General features: G+C 43.1%; 1 protein-coding gene across 2 annotated transcripts in view; it reads right to left on the reverse strand.

Moving 5' to 3' along the window:
- The window catches only part of lrrc56 (leucine rich repeat containing 56), a 138,849-nt gene that overhangs the window by 110,217 nt on the left and 6,170 nt on the right, over positions 1-22,462 (reverse strand). The window contains exons 2-3 of one of the 2 annotated variants that reach the window (XM_078549338.1): positions 9,748-9,835; positions 5,310-5,370 (exon numbers count right to left, since the gene is read on the reverse strand). In XM_078549338.1, the coding sequence (XP_078405464.1) occupies positions 5,310-5,370; positions 9,748-9,835 (149 nt within the window). The remainder of the gene's footprint in view (positions 1-5,309; positions 5,371-9,747; positions 9,836-22,462) is intronic. The other variant, XM_078549339.1, reaches the window with a different exon arrangement.

Consider the following 22,462-nt stretch of genomic DNA (forward strand, 5'->3'; position numbering starts at 1 on the left):
GTGGTCCGTTTAGTTTCATTCATTTTAGACTTTTTAGCGGTTTGATACAACATTTCAGTGGGCATTTAAGAGTCGACTACATTGCTGGGGGTTTGGAGTCACATGTAGGCCAGACCAGGTAGGAATGGCAGATTTCCTTCCCTATAGGACATTAGTGAACCAGATGGGCTTTTCAGACAATCGACAATGGTTTTATAGTCATCATTAGTCTTTTAATTCCAGACTTTTATTGAATTCAAATTCCACCATCTGCCATGGTGGGATTCAAGCCTGGAACCCCCCAAGCATTACCCTGAGTCTCTGGATTACTAGTGCAGCGGCAATACCACTCCCGCACCGCCTCCCCCTAAAAATACAGAGCAGAGTCAGCATTGGGAAACTACGTTTATGAGGAGAGACTTAAGATTGGGGAGGTGATGGCTTAGTGGTATTGTCACTGGACTAGTAATCCAGAGACCCAGGTTAATGCTCTGGGAACCTGGGTTTGTAACCCGCCACAGCAGATTCAATAAAAATCTGGAATTAAAAGTCTGATGATGACCATGAAACCATTGTTGATTATTGTAAGAAACCCATCTGGTTCACTAATGTCCTTTAGGGAAGGAAATCTGTCGTCCTTACCTGGTCTGGCCTACATGTGACTCCAAACCCACAGCAATGTAGTTGACTCTTAAATGCCCTCTGAAATGGCTTAGCAAGCCACTCAGTTGTACAAACCACATGGACTGCAGTGGCTCAAGAAGGCAGCTCACCACCACCTTCTCAAGGGCAATTAGGGATGGGCAATAAATGCTGGCCTAGCCAGCGAAGCCCACATCCCGTAAATGAATGAATAAAAAAAAAAGTGCTGGGACTATTTCCACTACAGCAGCAAAGGGTACAAGGAGATTTATGGTTATGAAGGAATTAAATGGAGTAAGTAGGAAAGGCTCTCTCCTCCAGTTGGGGACTGAGTAATGAGGGGTTATCAATTTGAAACTGTCATTAACTGAATGAGAAGAGCATTTGAGAAACTTACTTGCAAAGAGTTGCAGGACCATTACCATGGGTAGAGACCGGGGTAAATATCATTGTCTCTTTTAAGGGATGCTTGCAAGCATGACACAAAAGCCCTAAACATCTATTCTTGCACCTGGAAGACACTAGCCAATGACAGAGGGAAGTGGCTGTACCTCCTGTGGGTTGGCCTGCACCATGGTGATCCATAGCTATAGCAGCTTCACAATAGGCCCCAACACCAAAACAACAATGTCGAAAAACCGCTTTGTATGTGGCACTTGTGGCAGAACCTTCCTCTCACAGACTGGTCTCTGCAGCCATCAACAAAAGTGCACCATAATGAAGATAACCCATTCCTAACAGATTTGATTTACTGCAAGTTCATCATGTTACATAGATGGAAGGATGCCAATTATGTCAATTTAAGGGAACACTGGATAAGTATTAAAGTGGAGGAAGATACAGGGCCATGGAGAAAGCAGGGTAGTGGGATTAGTTTTAAAATTCTTTAGCTAAGAGCTGGAAGGCTGAATGGTCTCCTTCTGTCCTGTAAACTTCTATTGTTCTCTATTATTATGATGAGATTTTAATTCACAAGTTATATATTTATATGTTTATTTTAAACTATCCATATTAAACAGTCCAATTAGGGTTGAAAATAAAAATAAAATGGAATGAACTTCTGTTTGTACTTTCCATACTTCTAAATGGTTGATCAAGTCTGATCATCACATTCACCAGATTTTGCTTGTTAAAACAAGTTGATCAGATACAGATAACAGAGCCATTCAGGAAAATATCTGAAACTTTACTGTAATTATGCGTCTGCAAGACGCTAGCATCTACTTAGATTGTCAACACCCATGGGAGGTCACTAATAGAGACTTGAAAAGAAAATTGTTAAACATAAAAGGGATTGTTTCAAAACTACACATCATCCACTTGTGTAAAGGTCCCCTGCAACAGAGCCACATAAAAAGCAAGTGCAATCTCCAGGAGACTGCTGATTGTCATCAATTATAAATGATAGTACTGCACAAGGGGCTAAATTTCTGGGCCTGCAAAAAGATGCTGCTGAAAGGAAGGTAGTAAATGTTATACTCTTTCTGCAAACAGTAGTAAAACAGACAATCTGGCAGAGAGTTAGTCTGCCCACAGCTTGCAAAAACACTATGGTCTTAAAAGACAGAAGGTAATACTTCAACTCACTTAAATAACAGGAAGCCTCATTGCTCAAACAGGCAGTTGGGTGTGTGTGTGTGTTTTTGACTCCCAACCAGAATGTTGCAAGAGCCCTCCTCTCACTCAAATAACAATTGGTTGGGTTTTGTCAGTTGTTAAGCCACGCTCCAAGCTGGAGTAATCAAGTGTGCAGTGTAAAAACTAGCCTGCTTCCAGCTTGAGGGGTGATGGGTGGGGAACTAAAACAGGAAAAAGATCTGATAGACATGACCTAGCTTCCCTGCTTGAACTGAACCATTAGCTGACAGCATGGAGCATTATCCACAGGGGGCCCTGCAGAACCTCGCAGCCTCGATTATCCCACCCTTACAGCTGCACAAAGAAGCAGTTTGACGGTGGTTTGAGTTGGTTGCAAAAAAAGGAAATCGCTCATTCGCAGCCTCATTCACACTTAAGCGCTCTATGATTACACAATTTATATAACTAGGCCATGCCCCATTGCATTTCCAATCATGGAACAGCAAAATAAAAACCAATGTAGATAGACACAGAGAATTTCAGACTTTGAGAATATTTTTCTTGTAGCAAAAATTATAAACTCAGCAGGTGGATAGCTTTCAGACAAGAAGATTCTTCTGTTCAAATAACTAGGCCTCAGAGAGGCAACAGTCTAGACCACATGTGAGGCAAGTGTTTAAGACATTGCACAGAACTATTACAGACTAACTAAACAATGTACAAGATGATCAAATCAGATTTGCTTTGAATGAATTGACCGACCCAATAAATGTTACTTTCCTCCCCCCATTCCTTGCAAGTTAATAGGACATTGAATATAATAATTTCCTTTGCTAAGGTTTTTTTTTTAAAACAATGATCAGCACTGCTCCTGAACAACAGTTTGGAGATTCATATTTCTATCCCAGGGGTGTGTTTGACCAGTATTGGCCAGACTGTTCTGAGGTAGAGGGAAGGGAAAGGAAATAGGAAAGAATGTCCAGTGGGTGCCTCCCTCATTACTGAAGCAAATTTTCCAGTCACGTACCAGCAGTGATACTATCCAAGGAAAGGTCAGAAGGATGGGTCATAAAAAGTGTTTTCACCTGTGAAGAAGAGCAGAACTCAAGCCATCAATATAAAGATAGCCACCATTCACCATCCCAACTTCAACCCCCTTCACCTCACCAACTCCTTTGACCTCACCACCCCACCAATTCCCTTGACCTCACCACCCCACTAAGCCCCTTCACTTTACCACCCCACCAACACACTTTACCTCACTACACCAACCACTAAACTCCTTCGCCTCACCACCATTACCCACCACCACCATCAAAGCCCCTTCCCCTTACCACCATGATCCTTTTCAACTTGACCACCTTCCTCCCTACTCCACCCCCAACTTCCCCAGAACTTGCCTTGTTGCTGACAAGCCTTCCTTTGGTTGGGCCAGTCAAAATAAAACTTGCATTTCTACACCGTCGTTCATAAAATCCTCAGGATATCCCAAAGTGTTCTATAGCCAATGAATTACTGTTGAAGTGATGTCACTTTTGTAATGTAGGAAATGTAACAACCAACTAGCACACAGCAAGCTCCCACAAACAGCAAGGTCCCATGAACAGCACTGTGATGACAATTAGATAACCTGTTTTAGTGTTGGTAGTTGAGGGATAAATATTACTCTGTGGCCTCTGGCTGCTAGAATTAAGTTCCTGCTTTGGGAGGGTAGTTAAAATAAAGCCAGGGGCTAAAATCTAAGTGTTAGTGTATTTCTTATCCACACATCCTCCTGTGTGATTGAAGCTCATTGGGAGATAAATTCCTAGAGCAAAACAAGAAAATTAGAGTTCCAAGACAAGGCTGAAAAGGAGTACAGCCATAAATGCACAATTTAATGACAAGAAAATTACTTGTAACAGTAAGAAGTTAGTCAGGGAGGAAGTTGTATGGAATTGAAAATGAAAGTGTACAGCAGACAGTTAGCATGCTTCAGTGCAGTTCCAAGAGAGTGCTGCATTGTTGAAGGTGCACACTTTCAGACAAGATGTTAAAAGGTAACCACATCTGCCTGTTCAGGTGAGCAAAAAAGATTGCATGGCACTATTCAAAGAGTATCCTAGTCAACATTCTAAACAGGTTGAGTGGCTGGAAAACCAATAAATCTTCTAAAACAATGAACCATGCTCCAGTATACTTAAGGCAAGGAAGGAGGTTTGTGAATCTCTGATGGCCATTTTCCTGGAGTCAAGGAATACTGGAAAAGTTCCAGCAGACAGATTTGCTAATAGGCAAATGTAATTCTCAAATTCAAGAAGGGCAACAGACACAAACCTGACAAACAACAGAAACAAAGCTAGTGACTATGAATACATTAGCAATACTATACATGGTAACAGATCCATTAAGCCAACATCAGCAAAAATTTGAAATCCATAATCAGAAACAAAATGGAAAGAATGTTTGAATGATAATAACCTAATGGCTTCAGAAAGGGTTGATTTTTCTCTAGCTAACCTCAGACATATTTGAGGCAGCCAGATTTCAAATTGATGTGTTGGGGAAAGCCAGTGGATGTGGTGTATCTAGACTTTCAAAAGCCTTTCAACAATCAAAGCTGCGATGCGTTCTTTTATAGGAAGGTCAGTGGGGGTTTCAAGTACAAGAGATGGACAGATGCCAGGATGTATTTCTTTGCACAAAGGCTATTGAACAGCTGGAACTGGTTGCCAGGGTTGAGGCAGGGACACTGGATTCATTTAAGAAACAGCTGGACACTGTAATGGGAAGACCATAGGGCTCAGATTGTGGAAGGATGTGATTTTTAAAAATGGACCCAAGAGTCTTTTTCGACTGATCGCAATTTGTGATTTTATAAATCTGTGTAGAATATGATAATGATGTGTAAAATATAAAAATCAAAGGTGAGAAATGCGCAGTTTTATGGTAAATAAGGATGCTTTGCTAGTGCAAGTCAAACAAACTGGAGCTCAACTGGTCGGACAGAAAAAAATATGTTAGTACAGGCATTAGTATGAATAAGGTCTGCTACTAATCTTGGTTCATTCAGAGGCACAAAAAGGAACAGCTTGGATTTTCATTATTTCATGGTGAAGTTGGTAACCTACCTTACTGATGCAATAAAACTGCTATTGAGCTTCAGTTGAACCAAACTGGGTAAATGAGCACCTGTAAGTAGACAAGATTTTTTGTATTGATTTATAATGAGAAAAATGTGCCCGAATTAAAAAAGTCACAAGTTTAAAATGGCGAAGATCCATGGCATTCTTTGAATGCCAATATGACTCGGTCACCAGTTAATAAACTGAGCTACTTCTGAGGTCTTCTCCTGAAGTTCATTAAATCAGTCACAGTTACACACATAGAGCCCACATATAATAGCAATAACAAATAATGCATTCAGAAAGGCCTTGGGATCAATTTCCTTATGAACGCTGATCTCATACCTCGGTACTCTAAACTATGCATTTGATGGCAAGTTTTCACATGTTGTTGTCACTATACTACCGAGTGAAACGTATAGTTCAAACAAAAGGATAAAAAGTATTTACTTCAAACAAAGACCTTGAAAGCCCCAGAGATAAATTTTCACAGACACCACAAAAAAAGACAATTTTTTTTCAAACATACTGCTGTAAGCAGGGCTGATGCAGGGCAGAACTAGAACAAAACTTTGCTTCAGCTTAGGGACAACAGAAGGAATTATACTTAAAATTCAATTGCTTTATTTTACTTGTTTAACTTGCCCAGTTTGTCCACATGTGTAATTATTTTGCACCAAAATGGTGACTGTATGAAGTAGCAATACATATTACAGCAGGCAGGTTTACTTAAACCTCACTTCCATTATTTTTACAGTTTCATCTACTGTTTCCTGAACACAATACAATTCTAGGCATGTTTTCAGTCTGGCCATGATGAAAAAGGAAAGTTAGTGATATAGAGAGAAAGGCAAAGCTAATACAGCATCCATGTTTATTGAAGAGCTGTACTTGTTTTTATTTCATTACCACCCATGGATTTGCCTTTTTCTTTCCTCAGGATGAAAAGCTTGTGCTCTGCTTTTGTCAGAGGAGATGTGCAGGGCAAGTTTTTTTACACAGAGGGTAGTGAGTGTCTGGAATTCGCTGCCAGAGGAGGTGGTGGAAGCAGGTACGATAGTGGTGTTTAAGAGGCAGCTTGACAAATACATGAATAGGATGGGAATAGAGGGATACGGACCCTGGAAGTGCAAAATGTTTTAGTTGACGGGCAATATGATCGGCGCAGGCTTGGAGGGCCGAAGAGCCTGTTCCTGTGCTGTACTTTTCTTTGTTCTTTGTCAGTGCTTTTCAAAACATCAGCTCTACAGACGGCTGAAGGCTGAGGTCCAGCAATAAACCCGCGACCTAAAGAACACATGGTGGGTGGAGAAAGCGCAGGAGATCCAACAGTTAGTCAACAACCATGACCTGTGAGGTTTCTTTAGTGCAGTCAAGACCACCTACGGCCCAAGCATCCAAGCCTCACTCCACTGCTGGCCAAGAACAGAGAGGTGCTCATCAAGGACAGACAGGCAGTCAGCGCCTGCTGGAAGGAACACTTCGAAGTTCTTAACAGGGACTCTGTCTTCAATACAAGTGTCCTCAACTCCATCCCGCAGCATGCTACCCACCACCATCTCAGCACAGCCCCCAACCCAGCATAGAAAAGACCATTTAACAGCTAAAGAGCAACAAGGCATCAGAAGTAAATGGAATGCCCACCGAAGCACTAAAGCATGGCTGAGAAGCACTATTGGCTTGAATACATGGTCTCATCTCCCTTAACTGGAAGGAGGAGAGCATGCCAGGAGATCTCAGAGACGCCGTAATTGTGACCGTCTTCAAGGAAGATGACAAGTCCGACTGCGGTAACTATAGAGGGCTCTCCCTGCCGGGGGCCTGGAATGGGCTCTCCCTGCCGGGGGCCTGGAATGGGCTCTCCCTGCCGGGGGCCTGGAATGGGCTCTCCCTGCCGGGGGCCTGGAATGGGCTCTCCCTGCCGGGGGCCTGGAATGGGCTCTCCAGTTCTCACATCCACAAGATGTAAGGGCTGGATAACTGTCTGCAGCTATCAAGGACCATGACATGGAAAAGACCATGTGCTTATAGCCAGTCACTTTGCTGAAATGCAATCTTCTATGTATAGCGGTTTTGATGAAACAAAAAACACCCATAAAAATGGCAACATCCAAAACATGAACCAGACAGAAGGCAGGTGACTAGGAAGCAGATGCCAAAATCTGAAATAAAAAATGAAAAGCAGGTCAGGCACAAGCCAGTTGATGGCTCAGTTACAGATCCTTCCCCAGAACGGCAAGATATTACAGGTGTGCAGTATTTTAAAAACCAAAATAAGAAGAAAGGTGAGGGATAAGAAGAAAGGTGAGGGATAAAATACACACAATGACCACCCACTCACAGAGGAAAGGATATAGAACAACCGGTAAAATGCCTCATTGGGGAACAGGAAAAGGTTAAATGGTAGAAGTGATAAATGGGCTGGAGATAAATGGAATAAATCAAAGAAATAAGAAACATATACAAGATACATGTGAGAAGAACTGAAGAGGCGAGTAAAATAAGAAGCATGAAAAACTGACAAAAATGGAACAGGCTCCAAGGGTGCAGAGCTCTGGTGGAAAGGTAAAGTGGGCCAACACCAAGGATTCAGACCATCCTGCTAGTCTAATGTTCGGACAGTGCGATCTCTACCCTAAGCACCAACTAGTTCCCTCCCCCATCTCCGGAAGGCAGCACACCCATCCTTCATCATTATTTACAAAGAGAGATTGGGGGCTATCATTCAGGTCTGAATTTATTCAAGTCAATATTAAGGACAAAGTTCCATTACAAAGATGAGGTACTGTTCCTCTAGTTTACCTTGAGCTTCATTGGAACAGTGCAGAAGGCCAAAGGCAGAAAGGTCAGAGTTGGAACAGAGCAAAGAACTGAGGTGACAAGCAATGGGGAGTTTGGCGTCCCACTCTCACATATATTGGAGATTTTCAGTAAAGTGCTCACCCATTGTGCATTTGATGTCTCTGAACATCTGCATAGGAAGGTGTCAGAAGGAGAGGAAGTGATAGAGTACGATGGAAGAGTGAATCAGGGCCTCACAGATCCCACCACCAAACAGATCTTCCCCTCTCAGCATTCTGAAGGGCTGATCTGAAAGGCATGACACCCGGGTTGACATTTCCCATTGCCATTACCCACTTGCTTTTCTTCCCGTGTAAGGAACATCTGCCCAATCACCATCTCTCAGATCATTGTCCGGGGCCCAAAAATCCATCTGGGTATTCAGTGCTTGTAGTGTAGCCTCTCTACATTGGGCATACATCAGAAGGGCCCCAGAGAATTCCTGTAACAGTTAAATCAAAGCATCAACTAATGCTCGCTAACATTTGGCTTGATTAATACCTCACTGCTACTATAGTACACCAACTTTGGGTGAAATTGTCTGGGTTGTCATTGGTCACATGGTCAGGATCATTCTGAAGAACCTGTGTTTCTATGGGGTCGGACCACTATTACTTCTTCTCAGATCACTCTGTTGTCTGTCTCAGGATCAGGTCAGATGTAAGAGAAACTCATCCAATGTGGAGATTCAAGCATGAATATCAGGCAACAACATCAACTTGCATTTATATTGTAGCGTTAAAGTAGTAAAACAGTCTAAGACACTTCACAGGAGCATTATCAAACAAAATTTGACACCGAAATGCATATTCCTTATTCCAGGTCTTGGTCTAAAATGTAGGCTTTAAGAAGCATCTTAAAGGAAGACAGAGGGTTACAGAGATCTAGGGAGACATTTCCAGAAGTTACAACCTAAAAAGCTGATGGAATAGCCACCAATGGTAGAGTGAAGGAAATCAGAGATGTACAAGAAGTCAAAATTAAAAGGACATAAGGTTCTCAGAGGATTGTAGGGCTGGAGGCAGTTACAGAAACAGGGAGTGATAAGGCCATGGAGAGATTTGAACACTAAGGTGAGAATTTTAAATTCAAGATGTTGCTGGACTGGAATCTAATGTAGGTAAGCAAGTAGAGAGTGATGAGTGAGCATGACTTGTTGCAATGGGACACAGGCAGCAAAGTCTGGATGAGCTGAAGTTTACAAAGGGTGGAAGAAGGGAAGCTGGCTAGCAGAACTTTGGAATAGTTAAATCTGGAGGTAACAAAAATGTAGAGGGGGGTTTTTTTGATTCAGACAAGCTTTGATATCAGTCTATTGTTACTGGGATTGCTTGGCTAGGTTTTATTCAGTTCAACATGTTACAGCAGTCCTATTAGGATTAAATAATGGCATCAATTTCATGAGAAAAAAGTGATGTATTTAAACAGTTTCACGCACTAGTAAAGTGCTTTACACCTACATTCTTCACATACCTAAAATTCATCTCTAAGCAACAGCAACTTACACATGCCAAGACACAATAAAAATAAGATATCAAACGAGGAGACCCTTTGAATAAAGAGCTGTGATTAAATAGCTCCATGTGATAAACAGATTTCCTACCAAAGTTACCAAGACTGTTTTCCTGTGTATCTACATACATCTCCAGAACTTTCACCTGTCGTAGGTCCTCTGTCTTGGTCAGGGCTCGCTGTAAGAATAAACAAAGATGGATGTACAACCAACATCAACTTACATTTATATAATAAAATATCCAAAGGCATTATAAAACAACATATGACACCAAGTCACATAAGGAGGTATTAGGGAAGATGATCAAAAGTTTGGTCAAAGAGGTAGGTTTAAGGTGTGTCTTAAAGGAAGAAAGTCAGGTAGAGAGGTAGTTAAGTTTGCAGAATCGCAGAATCACAGAATCACACAGTGCAGAAGAGGCCCTTCGGCCCATTGAGTCTGCACTGACACGTGAGAAACACCTGATCTATCTACCTAATCCCATTTACCAGCACTTGACTCATAGCCTTGAATGTTATGACGTGCCAACTGCTCATCCAGGTACTTTTTAAAGGATGTGAGGCAACCCGCCTCCACCACCCACCCAGGCAACGCATTCCAGACCGTCACCACCCTCTGGGTAAAAATGTTTTTCCTCACATCCCCCCTAAACCTCCTGCCCCTCACCTTGAACTTGTATCCCCTCATGACTGACCCTCCAACTAAGGGGAACAACTGCTCCCTATCCATCCTGTCCATGCCCCTGATAATCTTGTACACCTTGATCAGGTCTCCCCTCAGTCTTCTCTGCTCCAACGAAAACAACCCAAATCTATGCAACCTCTCTTCATAAGTTACACACGCCAAGGTCCCTTTGTTCCTCAGAACTTCCTAGTGTCATGCTGTCCATTGAATACTTCCTTGTCAAATTACTCCTTCCAAAGTGTATCACTTCACACTTTTCAGGGTTAAATTCCATCTGCCATTTGTCTGCCCATTTGACCATCCCATCTATATCTTCCTGTAGCCCAAGACACTCAGCTTCACTGTTAACCACCCGGCCAATCTTTGTGTCATCCGCAAACTTACTAATCCTACCCCACATAGTCATCTATGTCATTTATATAAATGACGAATAATAGGGGACCCAGCACAGATCCTTGTGGTACGCCACAGAACACTGGCTTCCAGTCACTAAAGCAGCCTTCTGTTATCACCCTCTGTCTCCTACAACTAAGCCAAATTTGAACCCACCTTATCAAATTACCCTGTATCCCATGTGCACTTGCCTTTTTTTATAAGTCTCCCATGTGGGACCTTGTCAAAGGCTTTGCTGAAATCCATATAAATTACATCAACTGCACTACCCTCATCTACACACCTGGTCACCTCCTCAAAAAATTCAATCAAATTTGTTAGGCATGACCTCCCTCTGACAAAGCCATGCTGACTATCCCTGATCAAACCTTGCCTCTCCAAGTGGAGATAGATTCTCTCTTTCAGAACTTTCTCCAATAGTTTCCCTACCACTGATGTGAGACTCACTGGCCTACAGGTCCCTGGCTTATCTCTACAACCCTTCTTAAATAGCTGAACCACATTAGCTGTTCTCCAGTCCTCTGGCACCTCCCCCGTGGCCAGAGAGGAATTAAAAATTTGGGTCAGAGCCCCTGCAATCTCCTCCCTTGCCTCCCTCAGTAGTCTGGGGCACAAATAATCCGGGACCTGGAGATTTATCCACTTTTAAGCCTGCCAACACCTCCAATACCTTGTCACTCCCTATATCAATTTGCTCAAGAAACTTGCAGACTTTCTCCCCGAGTTCGATACCTTCATCTTCATTCTCTTGGGTGAAGACGGATGTGAAGTATTTGTTCAACGCTCTACTGATGTCCTCTGGCTCCACCCATAGATTGCTCCCTTGGTCCTTAATGGGCCCTACTCTTTGTAAGGGAATTTACAGTTTAGGGCCAATGGGTTAAGGATTGGTTTTTGAGGAGAGAGGTGATGATGGTAGATTTAAAAGGAGAGAAGGACAGAACCCAGGGAGAGAGAACCATTAACAACATCAGCCAGGAAAGGAAGTTAGGTGGTCAGTAGTTCAGTGGGAATAGGGTCGAGGAGCAGGTGGTGCATCACATGGTCAGGATAAGCTCAGAGGTGGCATGTGGGGATATAGGAGAGAAACTACGGAAGGAAACTAGTTCAGGGCTAGGGCAGGGGGGAGCCTTAGAGGAAGTTTGACTCAGTGAGATAGGGTAAGGAAGGTAAGCTGATGGAATGGTCTCAATCGTTGTGACAAAGAAACCCATGAGGTGCTTGCATTTGTTATTGAAGGTGAAGGTGCAGGAGACAGGGGTTTAAGACGGCTTACAATAGAGAAAAGAAGCCAGGGGTTACCTTACAAGAGCAGGGACCAATAGTGCTTTATGTGGTCCAGCCAGATCTGGCAGCAAATGGCTAAGCCAGTTGTTCACCATAATGGTTCAAGTCTGCATTCCTTGGACTTAAGGGAGCTAAGGTGAGGGCCATACAGGGGGAGAATAGCAAGGGTGAAAACCAGCAGGTGATTCTGCAGTGTGAAATGCAGCTTGTAGAATATTAAAAATGATAAAGGAAAAGGAACAGCAACATATGAATTAGGAGCAGGAGTAGGCCACTCAGCCCCTCGAGACTGCTCCACCATTCGATAAGATCATGGCTTATCTGATTGTAACCTCCACTTCACATACCTGCCTACCCCCAATAATTTTCACCCCCTTGTTTAGCAAGAATCTATCTAGCTCTGCCTTAAAATATTCAAAGACCCTGCTTCCACTGCCTTTTGAGGAAGAGAGTTCCAAAGACTCATGATCCTGAGAAAAAAATTCTCCTCATCGCTGTCTTAAATAAGCGGCCCCTTATTTTTAAACAGTGATCCCTAGTTCTAGATTCTCCCACAAAAGGAAACATCCTCTCCACACCCACTCCCACAGGATCTTAAAAGTTTCAATCAACTCGCCTCTTACTCTTCTAAACTCCAGTGGGTACAAGCCTAACCTTTCATCATAAGACAACCTGTCCATTCCTGATATTAGTCTAGTAAACCTTTTCTGAACTGCTTCTAATGCATTTACATTCTACCTTAAATAAGGGGACCAATACTGCACACAGTACTCCAGATGTGGTCTCACCAGTGTCCTGTATAACTGAAGCATAATCTCCCTACTGTTGTAATCAATTCCCTTCACAATAAACCATAACATTATATTAGCTTTCCTATTTCTTGCTGTACCTGCATACTAGCCTTTTGAGATTCATGCACTAGGACACCCAGAACCCTCTGAAGCTCAGAGCTCTGCAACCTTGCACCATTTCAGCAATATGCTTACATTTTATTCTTCCTGCCAAAATGGATAATTTCACATTTGCCCACATTATTCCCCATTTGCCAGATCTTTGCCCACTCACTTAACCTATGTCACTTTGTAGCCTCCTTAACAACTTACTTTCCTACCTAACAGGGCAACAGCTTCAGTGCACAGGCAATGTGAAGTTCCCATCAATACTAATGGTCATTTCAACCCCTGACATGTTATAAACTTCCACTTTAAACCAAAATATATCACATAAACATTAGCTAATTTTAAGTTAACAGGTACATATTGAAGCATGTCATTTAATCTCAGCAAGGCTTCATAGACAGCACTTTCCAAACCCACGACTGCTACCATCTAGAGGGACAAGGGCAGCGGTACTCTGGAATACCACCACCTGGAAGTTCCCCTCCAAGCCACTCACCATCCGGACTTGGGAATATACTACTGTTCTTTCGCTGTCACTGGGTCAAAATCCTGGAACTCCCTCCCTATACAGAACTGTGGGTGTATCTACACCACATGAATTGCAGTGGTTCAAGAAGGCAGCTCACCACCGCCTCCTCAAGGGTAATTAGAGATGGGCAATAAATGCTGGCCTAGCCAGTGACACTCGCATTCCATGAATGAATTTTTTTAAAAATCAGTCATTATAAATGTTAATCAGTCTAGCATACAATTACCCTTTTGTACTTCTGAAAAAACTATGTGTCCATTAACCTAGTAGCCAATGAGCAGATGCTGAGATGTCAATCTAATATTGGTTTAGGTTATGAGTTCAAATCCCACTCCAGAGACTTGAGCTGTGTTATTTGGGCTCTGTAATGCAAGTGACAGCATAAAATTGTAAAGGAACCTTTTACTGCTGTAAACTCAGATGACACTGTGAAATCCAGACTGAATGTCATATGTTCAGCTTCTATAAATCCTGGTAATATGTCAAAAGGAAAAGCCAGGAAATAAGTGAAACACTGTAGTTGCGTGATAATATCAATGCACAGATCTAATTTCCATTATGACAACCCTGACTGCCTTCATTTCCGAGATTAAAAATTATGTTAAATATATCAATTTCTATTTTAATCCAATGAAAACAACTGCAATTCTGATTATATCTCTTCAAAAAATGAAAATATGACAAAAGAGCAACAAAACTTATAAATATGGACAAACTATGGCTTTTGTAGCTGAAAACATTACCAGAATTTCTTCTTTTCATTTTCCAGTAATAAAAGCCACTTTATAATAGAATCAGGATATTAAAATAATCTGGTTCGAACCCTGACCCAGCACACTAAACTAGCACCAGGAACACAGGGATTGCTGGACCCAAAAAGACCCAGTCCATCTCATTCATATCCTAGCATCCTGGTAGTCACATGATCCTACGATATTGGAGTTGTTTGCTAATCACAACGATCAATCTCTATCAATTAAATCTAGATCCAGGCGTGAGGAGAGAAAAAACCCCAATGGAGGATAGCTTTGGGAATCACAGGTCCAAAGTCACCACTGCTCCCATGAGCGCTAAACTCACCATAGGTGATGACGTACTGAATTTTACTAGCTGGTTGATCAGTTTGTCAATTCCGAATCAATAGTTAGAGATGCCATGCTCATGTGGCTGTTGGCGGAGGCTGAACCTGAAATCATCTTTGATGGTTTCCAGAATAAAATAATTCATTGATACAAAGGTGTACAGATGGAGAATAACTACAAAGCTAGGATATCAGAAGGCTAGAGAATTTCATCCTAGCAAAGTTATTGACTTTGTATTATGTCACTCTCACGCAATATGAATTTATGGAGTATAGTTTCAAAATGGACACTTCATTTAAAACAAAATAGAGTGAGAGGTCAGGTGACCTTTTTCTTTCCTGTCAATAAACATGGAACTACACAAGACTCCTGGGCTAACCTTCATGTCTGAACAATACATTAAAATGCAAATGAACTTCCAGGACATATCTTTGAAAGTCACTAAAATGCAACAGACCTTTCCTGTGGTTAATGGCTGCCCTTCTTCAAATAATTAAAGAAACTGTTTCACATTGCTGCTTGCAGACTTATTGGCTTCAGAATGAAATTCCAGAGAATGATTATGGAAAAACCCTATTCCATCACAATGATATGCGAATGGGTTTAGCTCAAACCCCATTGTTTGACAATAACCTAGTTGTCAGAAACTTTTTGTGAGGACAATGGACAGAAACACTCTGGTCATATTACAGACACCACATTTCAGGTAAGGGCATACCCACCTGGTCCACTACCGTCCTTTAGGGAAGGAAATCTGCCGTCCTTATCTGATCTGACCTATGTGTGACTCCAGACCCACAGCAATATGGTTGACTCTTAAATGCCCTCTGAACAAGGGCAACTAGGGATGGGCAATAAATGCTGGCTGAGCCAGCGACGCCCCCATCCCATGAATGAATTTTTAAAAAAGCATATATTTGGAGCAACAAGGTACAAAGATCCAGGCCTGCAAAGGAACAGGAACCTGTCTAAGAACCAACACCAGGCAGAGATTCGGGTTGGCCTTTATGTCTTTATTTGAGGAAACAAACCAGGTTTTCACTACAGGGGTTCAACTGCACCTTGACTGGAGTAGAGTAAGAGAACTTGCTGCTGCAAGAAATAAGCCAAAGCAAATTAGTTTTCCTAACTGCAGGATTTTATTCTTCAGTGGAGCAACAAAGCAATCACAGGCCTGCAATGTTTCAAGACTTCATCTCAGGAAAAGCAAGTGCAACAGAGAACTTTCAAACTTTTAAGAACCAAGTACGCTACCTTTTGTTAATCACAATCTTTTCTTGAGTATGTGTGTGCATGCCTGGATGAGTGTGAGAGTGGGTTTGGTCTCATTCAGGTGTTGAATAATAAACATTTATCCTTCTTTTTAAAACTTCTGAGAAAACCTGCCATTTGTCTGCTCTTGGCAGTTACAGCATTCGGGGTTAAAACACTTTCTTTTAAAACACTAAGATAAAAGCAAAATACTGCGGATTCTGCAAATCTAGAACAAAAACAAAACTACCTGGAAAAACTCAGCAGGTCTGACAGCATCTGTGGAGAGGAATACAGCTGACGTTTCGAGTCCGTATGACCCTTCATCAGAACTAATACATATAGAAATGAAATGAAATATAAGCTGGTAGAAGGGGGTGGGACAGGAGAGCTCGATAGGGGACCATTGATATGTGGAGGCCAAGAAGAGACTGTCAAAGATGTCATAGACAAAAGGACAAAGGGGTGTTGACGGTGGTGATATTATCTAAAGGATGTGCTAATGGGGACATTAAAGGAAGCAAGCTAGTGACAGATGACCCTAGTGCAGATGGAGTGGGGGGAAGGGATCGAAATGGGCTAAAAGGTGGAGATGAAACAATAGATCGAAATAAATTTAAAAATAGGAGGGAAAAGAAAACAATATAGTGTAAAAAAATTATAAATTATTGGAAAAGGGGGGATCGGAAATGGGGTGGGGATGGAGGAGAGAGTTCATGATCTGAAATTGTTGAACTCAATATTAAGTCCAGAAGGCTGCAAAGCGTCTAGTCAGAAGATGAGGTGCTGTCCCTCCAGTTTGTGTTGAGCTTCACTGGAACATTGCAGCAGGCCAAAGACGGACATGTGGGCATGAGAGCAGGGTGGTGTGTTGAAATGGCAAGCGACAGGGAGGTCTGGGTCATGCTTGCGGACAGACCGAAGGTGTTCCGCAAAGCGGTCACCCAGTCTGTGTTTAGTCTCTCCAATGTAGAGGAAACTGCATTTGGAGCAGCGAATGCAGTAGACTAAATTGAGGGAAGTGCAAGTGAAGTGCTGCTTCACTTGAAAGGAGTGTTTAGGCACTTGGGCGGTGAGGAGGGGAGGAAGTAAAGGGGCAGGCGTTGCACCTTCTGCAGTTGCATGGGAGGGGGTTGAGGTGTAAAGAGTGAAGGAGGACTGGACCAGGAGGGAACGGTCCCTATGGAATGCCGACCGGTGGTGGGTGGGGGGTGGGGGGGGGGGCGTGGTGGCATCATGCTGGAGTTGGCAGAAATGGCGGAGGATGATCTTTTGAATGCGGAGGCTGGTGGGGTGACAAATGAGGGCAAGGGGGACCCTATCATGGTTCTGGGAGGGAGAGGAAGGTGTGAGGGCAGATGCGGGGGACATGGGTCGGACACGGTTGAGCACCCTGTCAACCACCGTGGGTGGAGAACCTCGGTTAACGAAGAAGGAAGGCATGTCAGAAGCGCCGTTTTGGAAAGTGGCATCATCGGAACAGATGCGATGGAGGCGAAGGAACTGAGAGAAAGGGATGGAGTCCTTACTGGAAGCAGTGTGTGAGGAGCTGTAGTTGAGGTAGCTGTGGGAGTTGGTGGGCTTGTAATGAATATTGGTGGATAGTCTATCACCAGAAATTGAGACAGAGAGGTCAAGGAAGGGAAGGGAAGTGTCAGTAATGGACCTTTTGAAAGTGATGGAGGGGTGGAAATTGGAAGCAAAATTAATAAATTTTTCCAGGTCCAGATGAGAACATGAAGCGGCACCGAAGCAGTCATCGATGTACCAGAGAAAGAGTTGTGGGAGGGGGCCTGAGTAGGACTGGAACAAGGAATGTTCCACATACCCCATAAAGAGACAATATAGAGCAGTGGAGAGATTTAGGGAGAGAATTCAAGTACTTAGGGCATAGGCAGCTGAAAGCCCAGCCACCAATGGTGGTGGAATGGAAATCAGAAATGTACAAGAGGCCAGAATTGGAGAAATGCAGAAATCTCAGTGGATTGGAGGAGGTTATTGAGATAGGCTGGGGAGAGGCTGTGCAGGAATTTGAAGACGCAGGTGAGAATTTTAAAATTGAAGTGTTTCCAGGCTCTTACAATTCATAAACTGCCACATGCACAGAACAACATGCAATCAACAATGGTGGTTTCTTCTCCAGTGCAATCATTGTAAGAGACACCACCAACTGCATAATATTCTGCTCTCCATCACCATAGCAATAGAAATAATCACCTCCTCAAAGCAACTGCCTATGTAGCACAGCACGAGTCGTCTTTCAAATCAATACTGTGCTTGCTAAGCATTTTAATAGCTTTTACCAACATATTTTCATTACTACATTAGAATATAGAAATAAACAAATTAAAAGGACTTTCCATAAAAACAAGATGAAACCACGGGCCTGAATCTCACGAGCAGTAGCAATGCGCCCTGTGCGAAAATTCTCCTGACACGATGCTGCTGTACACTGCTACTGGGATCTTCCGATCCCGGCTGTCACAGGTTGCGCAACGCAGCATCCCCTGCAGAACTCCACTGAAGCAAAGTAGAGTCAGCGGAAGACCCCCTTTTACGTCACTAGCTGCTGTATTCTCTCTGGTAAGTTTAAAGATCCAGTCTTTGAGTGTTGGTTAGTGGATAGGAGATTGGGCGGGTGAGCAGGCGAGTGGGCAGTCAGGTGCTAGTCGAGTCTGGTTGGAGGGTGGTGGGTAGTTGGGTCCAGTCCAGGGGGATGCAGTAGTTAGGTCAGTGGGTGTGGGGCCGGGGTGGGGGGGGTTGTAGAATTTCCCAGGTGTTAGACCAGTGCCAAGGTCTTCCATGTCCGCTGGCATTGGATGTGTGCAGTGGCGTGAGTGGACAATACGGCAAGATGGCCAAAAGTCGTTTTCATGATGGCATGAAACCAGTTTGCGATTGTCCGTTCAGCCCGTCGATGGCGGACCACATTCCCCACCATTGGACATCGGGACCCTCATTGTAATACATCAGCATATCATTATAAGGCCAGCCCGCCGCACTCATCCCACCCCCGCCCCCACTGGACCGTCCGCTCGTGCTGACGGGAAAACATGCCGGTACGTTTCACAACAGCCTATATAAGACGTGCACTTGGCAGCATGCACTTCACTCGGGACTTCAAGGTTTGTTTGCTTACCTTGCTTCGATCAGCACTCGCAATCATCAGTGCCAGGCTTCGCAGACAGCACCACATCACTTTTGGGGGGTTCAAGGGCAGGTCTCTACCTACCAGGTCAGCTATATGTGGGTGGCTTTTCAATGGCTTGGGCTTGCTTGGAGAAGGGGGAAAAGTGGCCTCAGGCAAGAGAAGAGGGTGCAGGACGAGGGCTGTACTGCAGAAGGAGGGTATCCCAGGGTGTGTGTGGGGGCACATGTTGATCTGTGCAAGTGGCCTCAAGGTATTGAGGGCTGAGGAGGCAGTCTCCAGAGCAGATGAGGCCAGATGGACATGTGAGGATTTGAGGGTATGTGTGTGAGAATGGGTGGCGATGTACCTTGAGCTGGCAGTGAGTGAGATGCCAGTGAATGTGTGATGGGCTTGAGTGTGTGAGTTTAGAGTATGAGGCGGTATGGATGAGATCATTCATACTCTTTCTACATTTGATGACTGACCTCTTCTGTGCAGCATTGACACTGATCACCACTGTCATCGCCTGCCAAGCCAGAGTGCAATGTTGCTGCCCCTCCTGCGGCCAGAGCAGGTGTAGAGGGCATCACACCGGTCCTCCACAGCATCCAAAATGCGCTCAAGGGCTGCAGTTTTCTTGTCTTTTGGGGCCATGCCTTCTTTGCAGCAGTCCTGGGCTGGAAGCACTGAGCGCGGTTGTGCTTTAAATGTGGTGTCTGGTATGATGAAATGGCGAGGTGACGGCGTGACAAGCAAATTGGAGCCTGCCTGCCATGGAACCGCCATGTATCCCAGGAAAGCACAATTAGTGCAGCAGGTTTGGAACAAAACAGCGTGAAAAGCCACCATCGTGGCTGGCGGGTAAAGTGTCGTTTTGCCCGCCCGCTACCGCACTTAGTAAAAATCTGGGACGATTCCACCCCAGGTTTTAAACTGTCTAACATTTCCTGGTAACTATCCAGCTAAGTACCATGGATCTCTCCCAAGTCTCTGACACTAGCAGTGTTCTGGGGAGCAGGGAAATTGCCCATGGGAAATGTAAACTTCACGAGCAATTCCCATTTTGGTCCACACATTAGAACTTCCACAGAGTGCTGACACGCATTTCCAGTCATACATCTGATCTCTAACAATCCAGAGACAAGAAGATTTGGGCTGAGGTGTCAGATAATGGAAATCTCCAGCTGAACTTTAGCAGCACATGATGCTTGCAGTATCAACCTCGGTTAATGGATTGGTTACCGTAGTAAAGTTTTAACCTCTTTCTAGTGAGTTAACGAACTTCAAGTTAAAAAATTATTTTAGGATTACAAATCTTGTTTTCCCCACTTGCAATGCCATAAGTGATCAACTAGCAATACAATTATTTTCTTGGTTTAAACAATGGAACAATGGACCAACAGTTTTGATTAAAGATCAGCAGAACAGCAACAGGATATTTCAATAAAAGTGCTGCATTCCCAACATACAATTTGTCCTTTTCAATGTTTTACACATAAACATCATAAATGCCTACAGTTATAAACATGTTTGCATTCATAAACCTAAAGAAGCAAATGAATTCCATTTCATTTGAGAGAAAATAAGAAATCTGTGCATTTCTATAATGCTTTTCACAACCATCAGATGTCTCCAGTGCTTTACAGCCAATGAAATACTTTAGACATGCAGTCACTGTTGTAATGTAGGAAACACAGTGGCCAATTTGCACTCAGCAAGCTCCCACAAATAACAATGTACTAAGGACCAAACTGGGGACCCAGGTTCAAATCCCACCATGGCAGATGGTGAAATTTGAATTCAATAAAAATCTGGAATTAAAAGTCTGACGATGACCAGGAAACCATTGGCGATTATCATAAAAACCCATCTGGTTCACGAATGTCCTTTAGGGAAGGAAATCTGCCATCCTTATCTGGTCTGACCTACCTGTCACTCCAGACCCACAGCAACGTGGTCGACTCTTAAATGCACTCTCAATAAGGGTGGGCAATAAATGCTAGCCTAGCCAGTCACACCCACATCCTATGAACAAAATCCTATTTAAAAAAAAAACACTTTCTGTGTTGTTGATTGAGGGATGGACATTGGCCCCAGGACGCTGGGGAAACTCCCGTCTTCTTCAAAATAGTGTTGTAGGATCTTTTACATCCATCAGAGAGGGCAGATGGTGCCTTGGTTTAATGTTTCATCCAAAAAACAGCACCTCCAATAGTGCCACAATCCATCAGTACTGCATATGAATGTCTGCCTCAATTTTTATGCTCAAGTCCACAACTTTCTGACTCAGAAGTAAGCATGCTACAAACTGAGCCACAAGGAACACACCTGACTATGTATGGACGCATCCCCATTTACACTGCATCAGACTGGGAAATTTCTCAGTACTAGCTCTAAGTACACACAATGCAGCAGCATCTCGCAATGGCTTGTTGCCAGACTCTCCTGATAACATGCTTGTGGTGGGAATAATGGAATGGAAAGCATAGAATCGCTCTGCATCCCTGTTCTGAGTTCCAATTAAATAGATAGTGGGAGTATTTATGTTTTGCTCTGGAGTGAATGCTCCTTTTGGTCTAGTCAAAGGACGTGCTGTTTCACAATACTGGGATTATTATACCACGAAATAGTAATTTTAATCAGCAACATGTCTTATAGTGCTGCTGCGCTGCCTCTATTAACCTGCCTGGGTGAAGGAATGTTTTAGCTGGTTGTTCATAAGCCAGCACATGTTCCACTTGCTGCATAACAACAGTGACTACACTTCAACATTTCAAAAGTATTTCGTCGGTTTAAAGCACTTTGTGACATCCCCAAGCTGTGAAAGGTGCTTTTTAAAGGCCCCTCTTTCTTTTAAATGTCAATTTAATAAAAATTCCAATTTTGTGGAGTATGCATAGATCATGGGCATATAAAACACGCAGTTTATTAAAACTAGGTTTGTCTTTGACATTTTTTCTTGGTCTTTACACAACAGATCTTGAATTTGTAAAGCGCCTATAACAGAAAATTATCATAAGGTGTTTTAGAGCCCTAAGTTAAAGAAGGCCTCTTCAACCCACAATTTTCTCATTTTTCTCTGGAGTTATGTCTTTCTCTTTCCATGCTTTTCCACACTTTTGTTTGCTCCCCTTGAGCCTCTATTTCTATAAAAATAACCACTTCAAAATAATTTTCTTGCCAATGACCTGCATCAAAAAGTGTCATGCTGTTCCTTGTTTTGAAGTCTTTTGATAAAAACAAATTCAATTATTGCTATAGCCTGGGGTTCCTCATACTTGCAACACAGATTACCTGCTAATAATCACACCAGAGGTGTCAGCTTCAACTCAGTTAGTTCAATTCTCACTCCAAAGACTTCAGCATATAACCTAGGCTGATCCTTCAGTCTGATACTGAGTGAGTTGGAGGTGCCTTCTTTCAGATGACACATTACATGGAGACTCTGTCTACCTCTCAGGTGAACGTACAAAATCCCAGGCACTATTCAAAGAAGAGCAGGGGAGTACTCCTGATGTCCTGGCCAATATTTATCCCCTAATCAAACTTG

This window comes from Cetorhinus maximus, chromosome 9 (assembly GCF_964194155.1).
Source record: "Cetorhinus maximus chromosome 9, sCetMax3.hap1.1, whole genome shotgun sequence".
Lineage (NCBI taxonomy): Eukaryota > Metazoa > Chordata > Chondrichthyes > Lamniformes > Cetorhinidae > Cetorhinus > Cetorhinus maximus.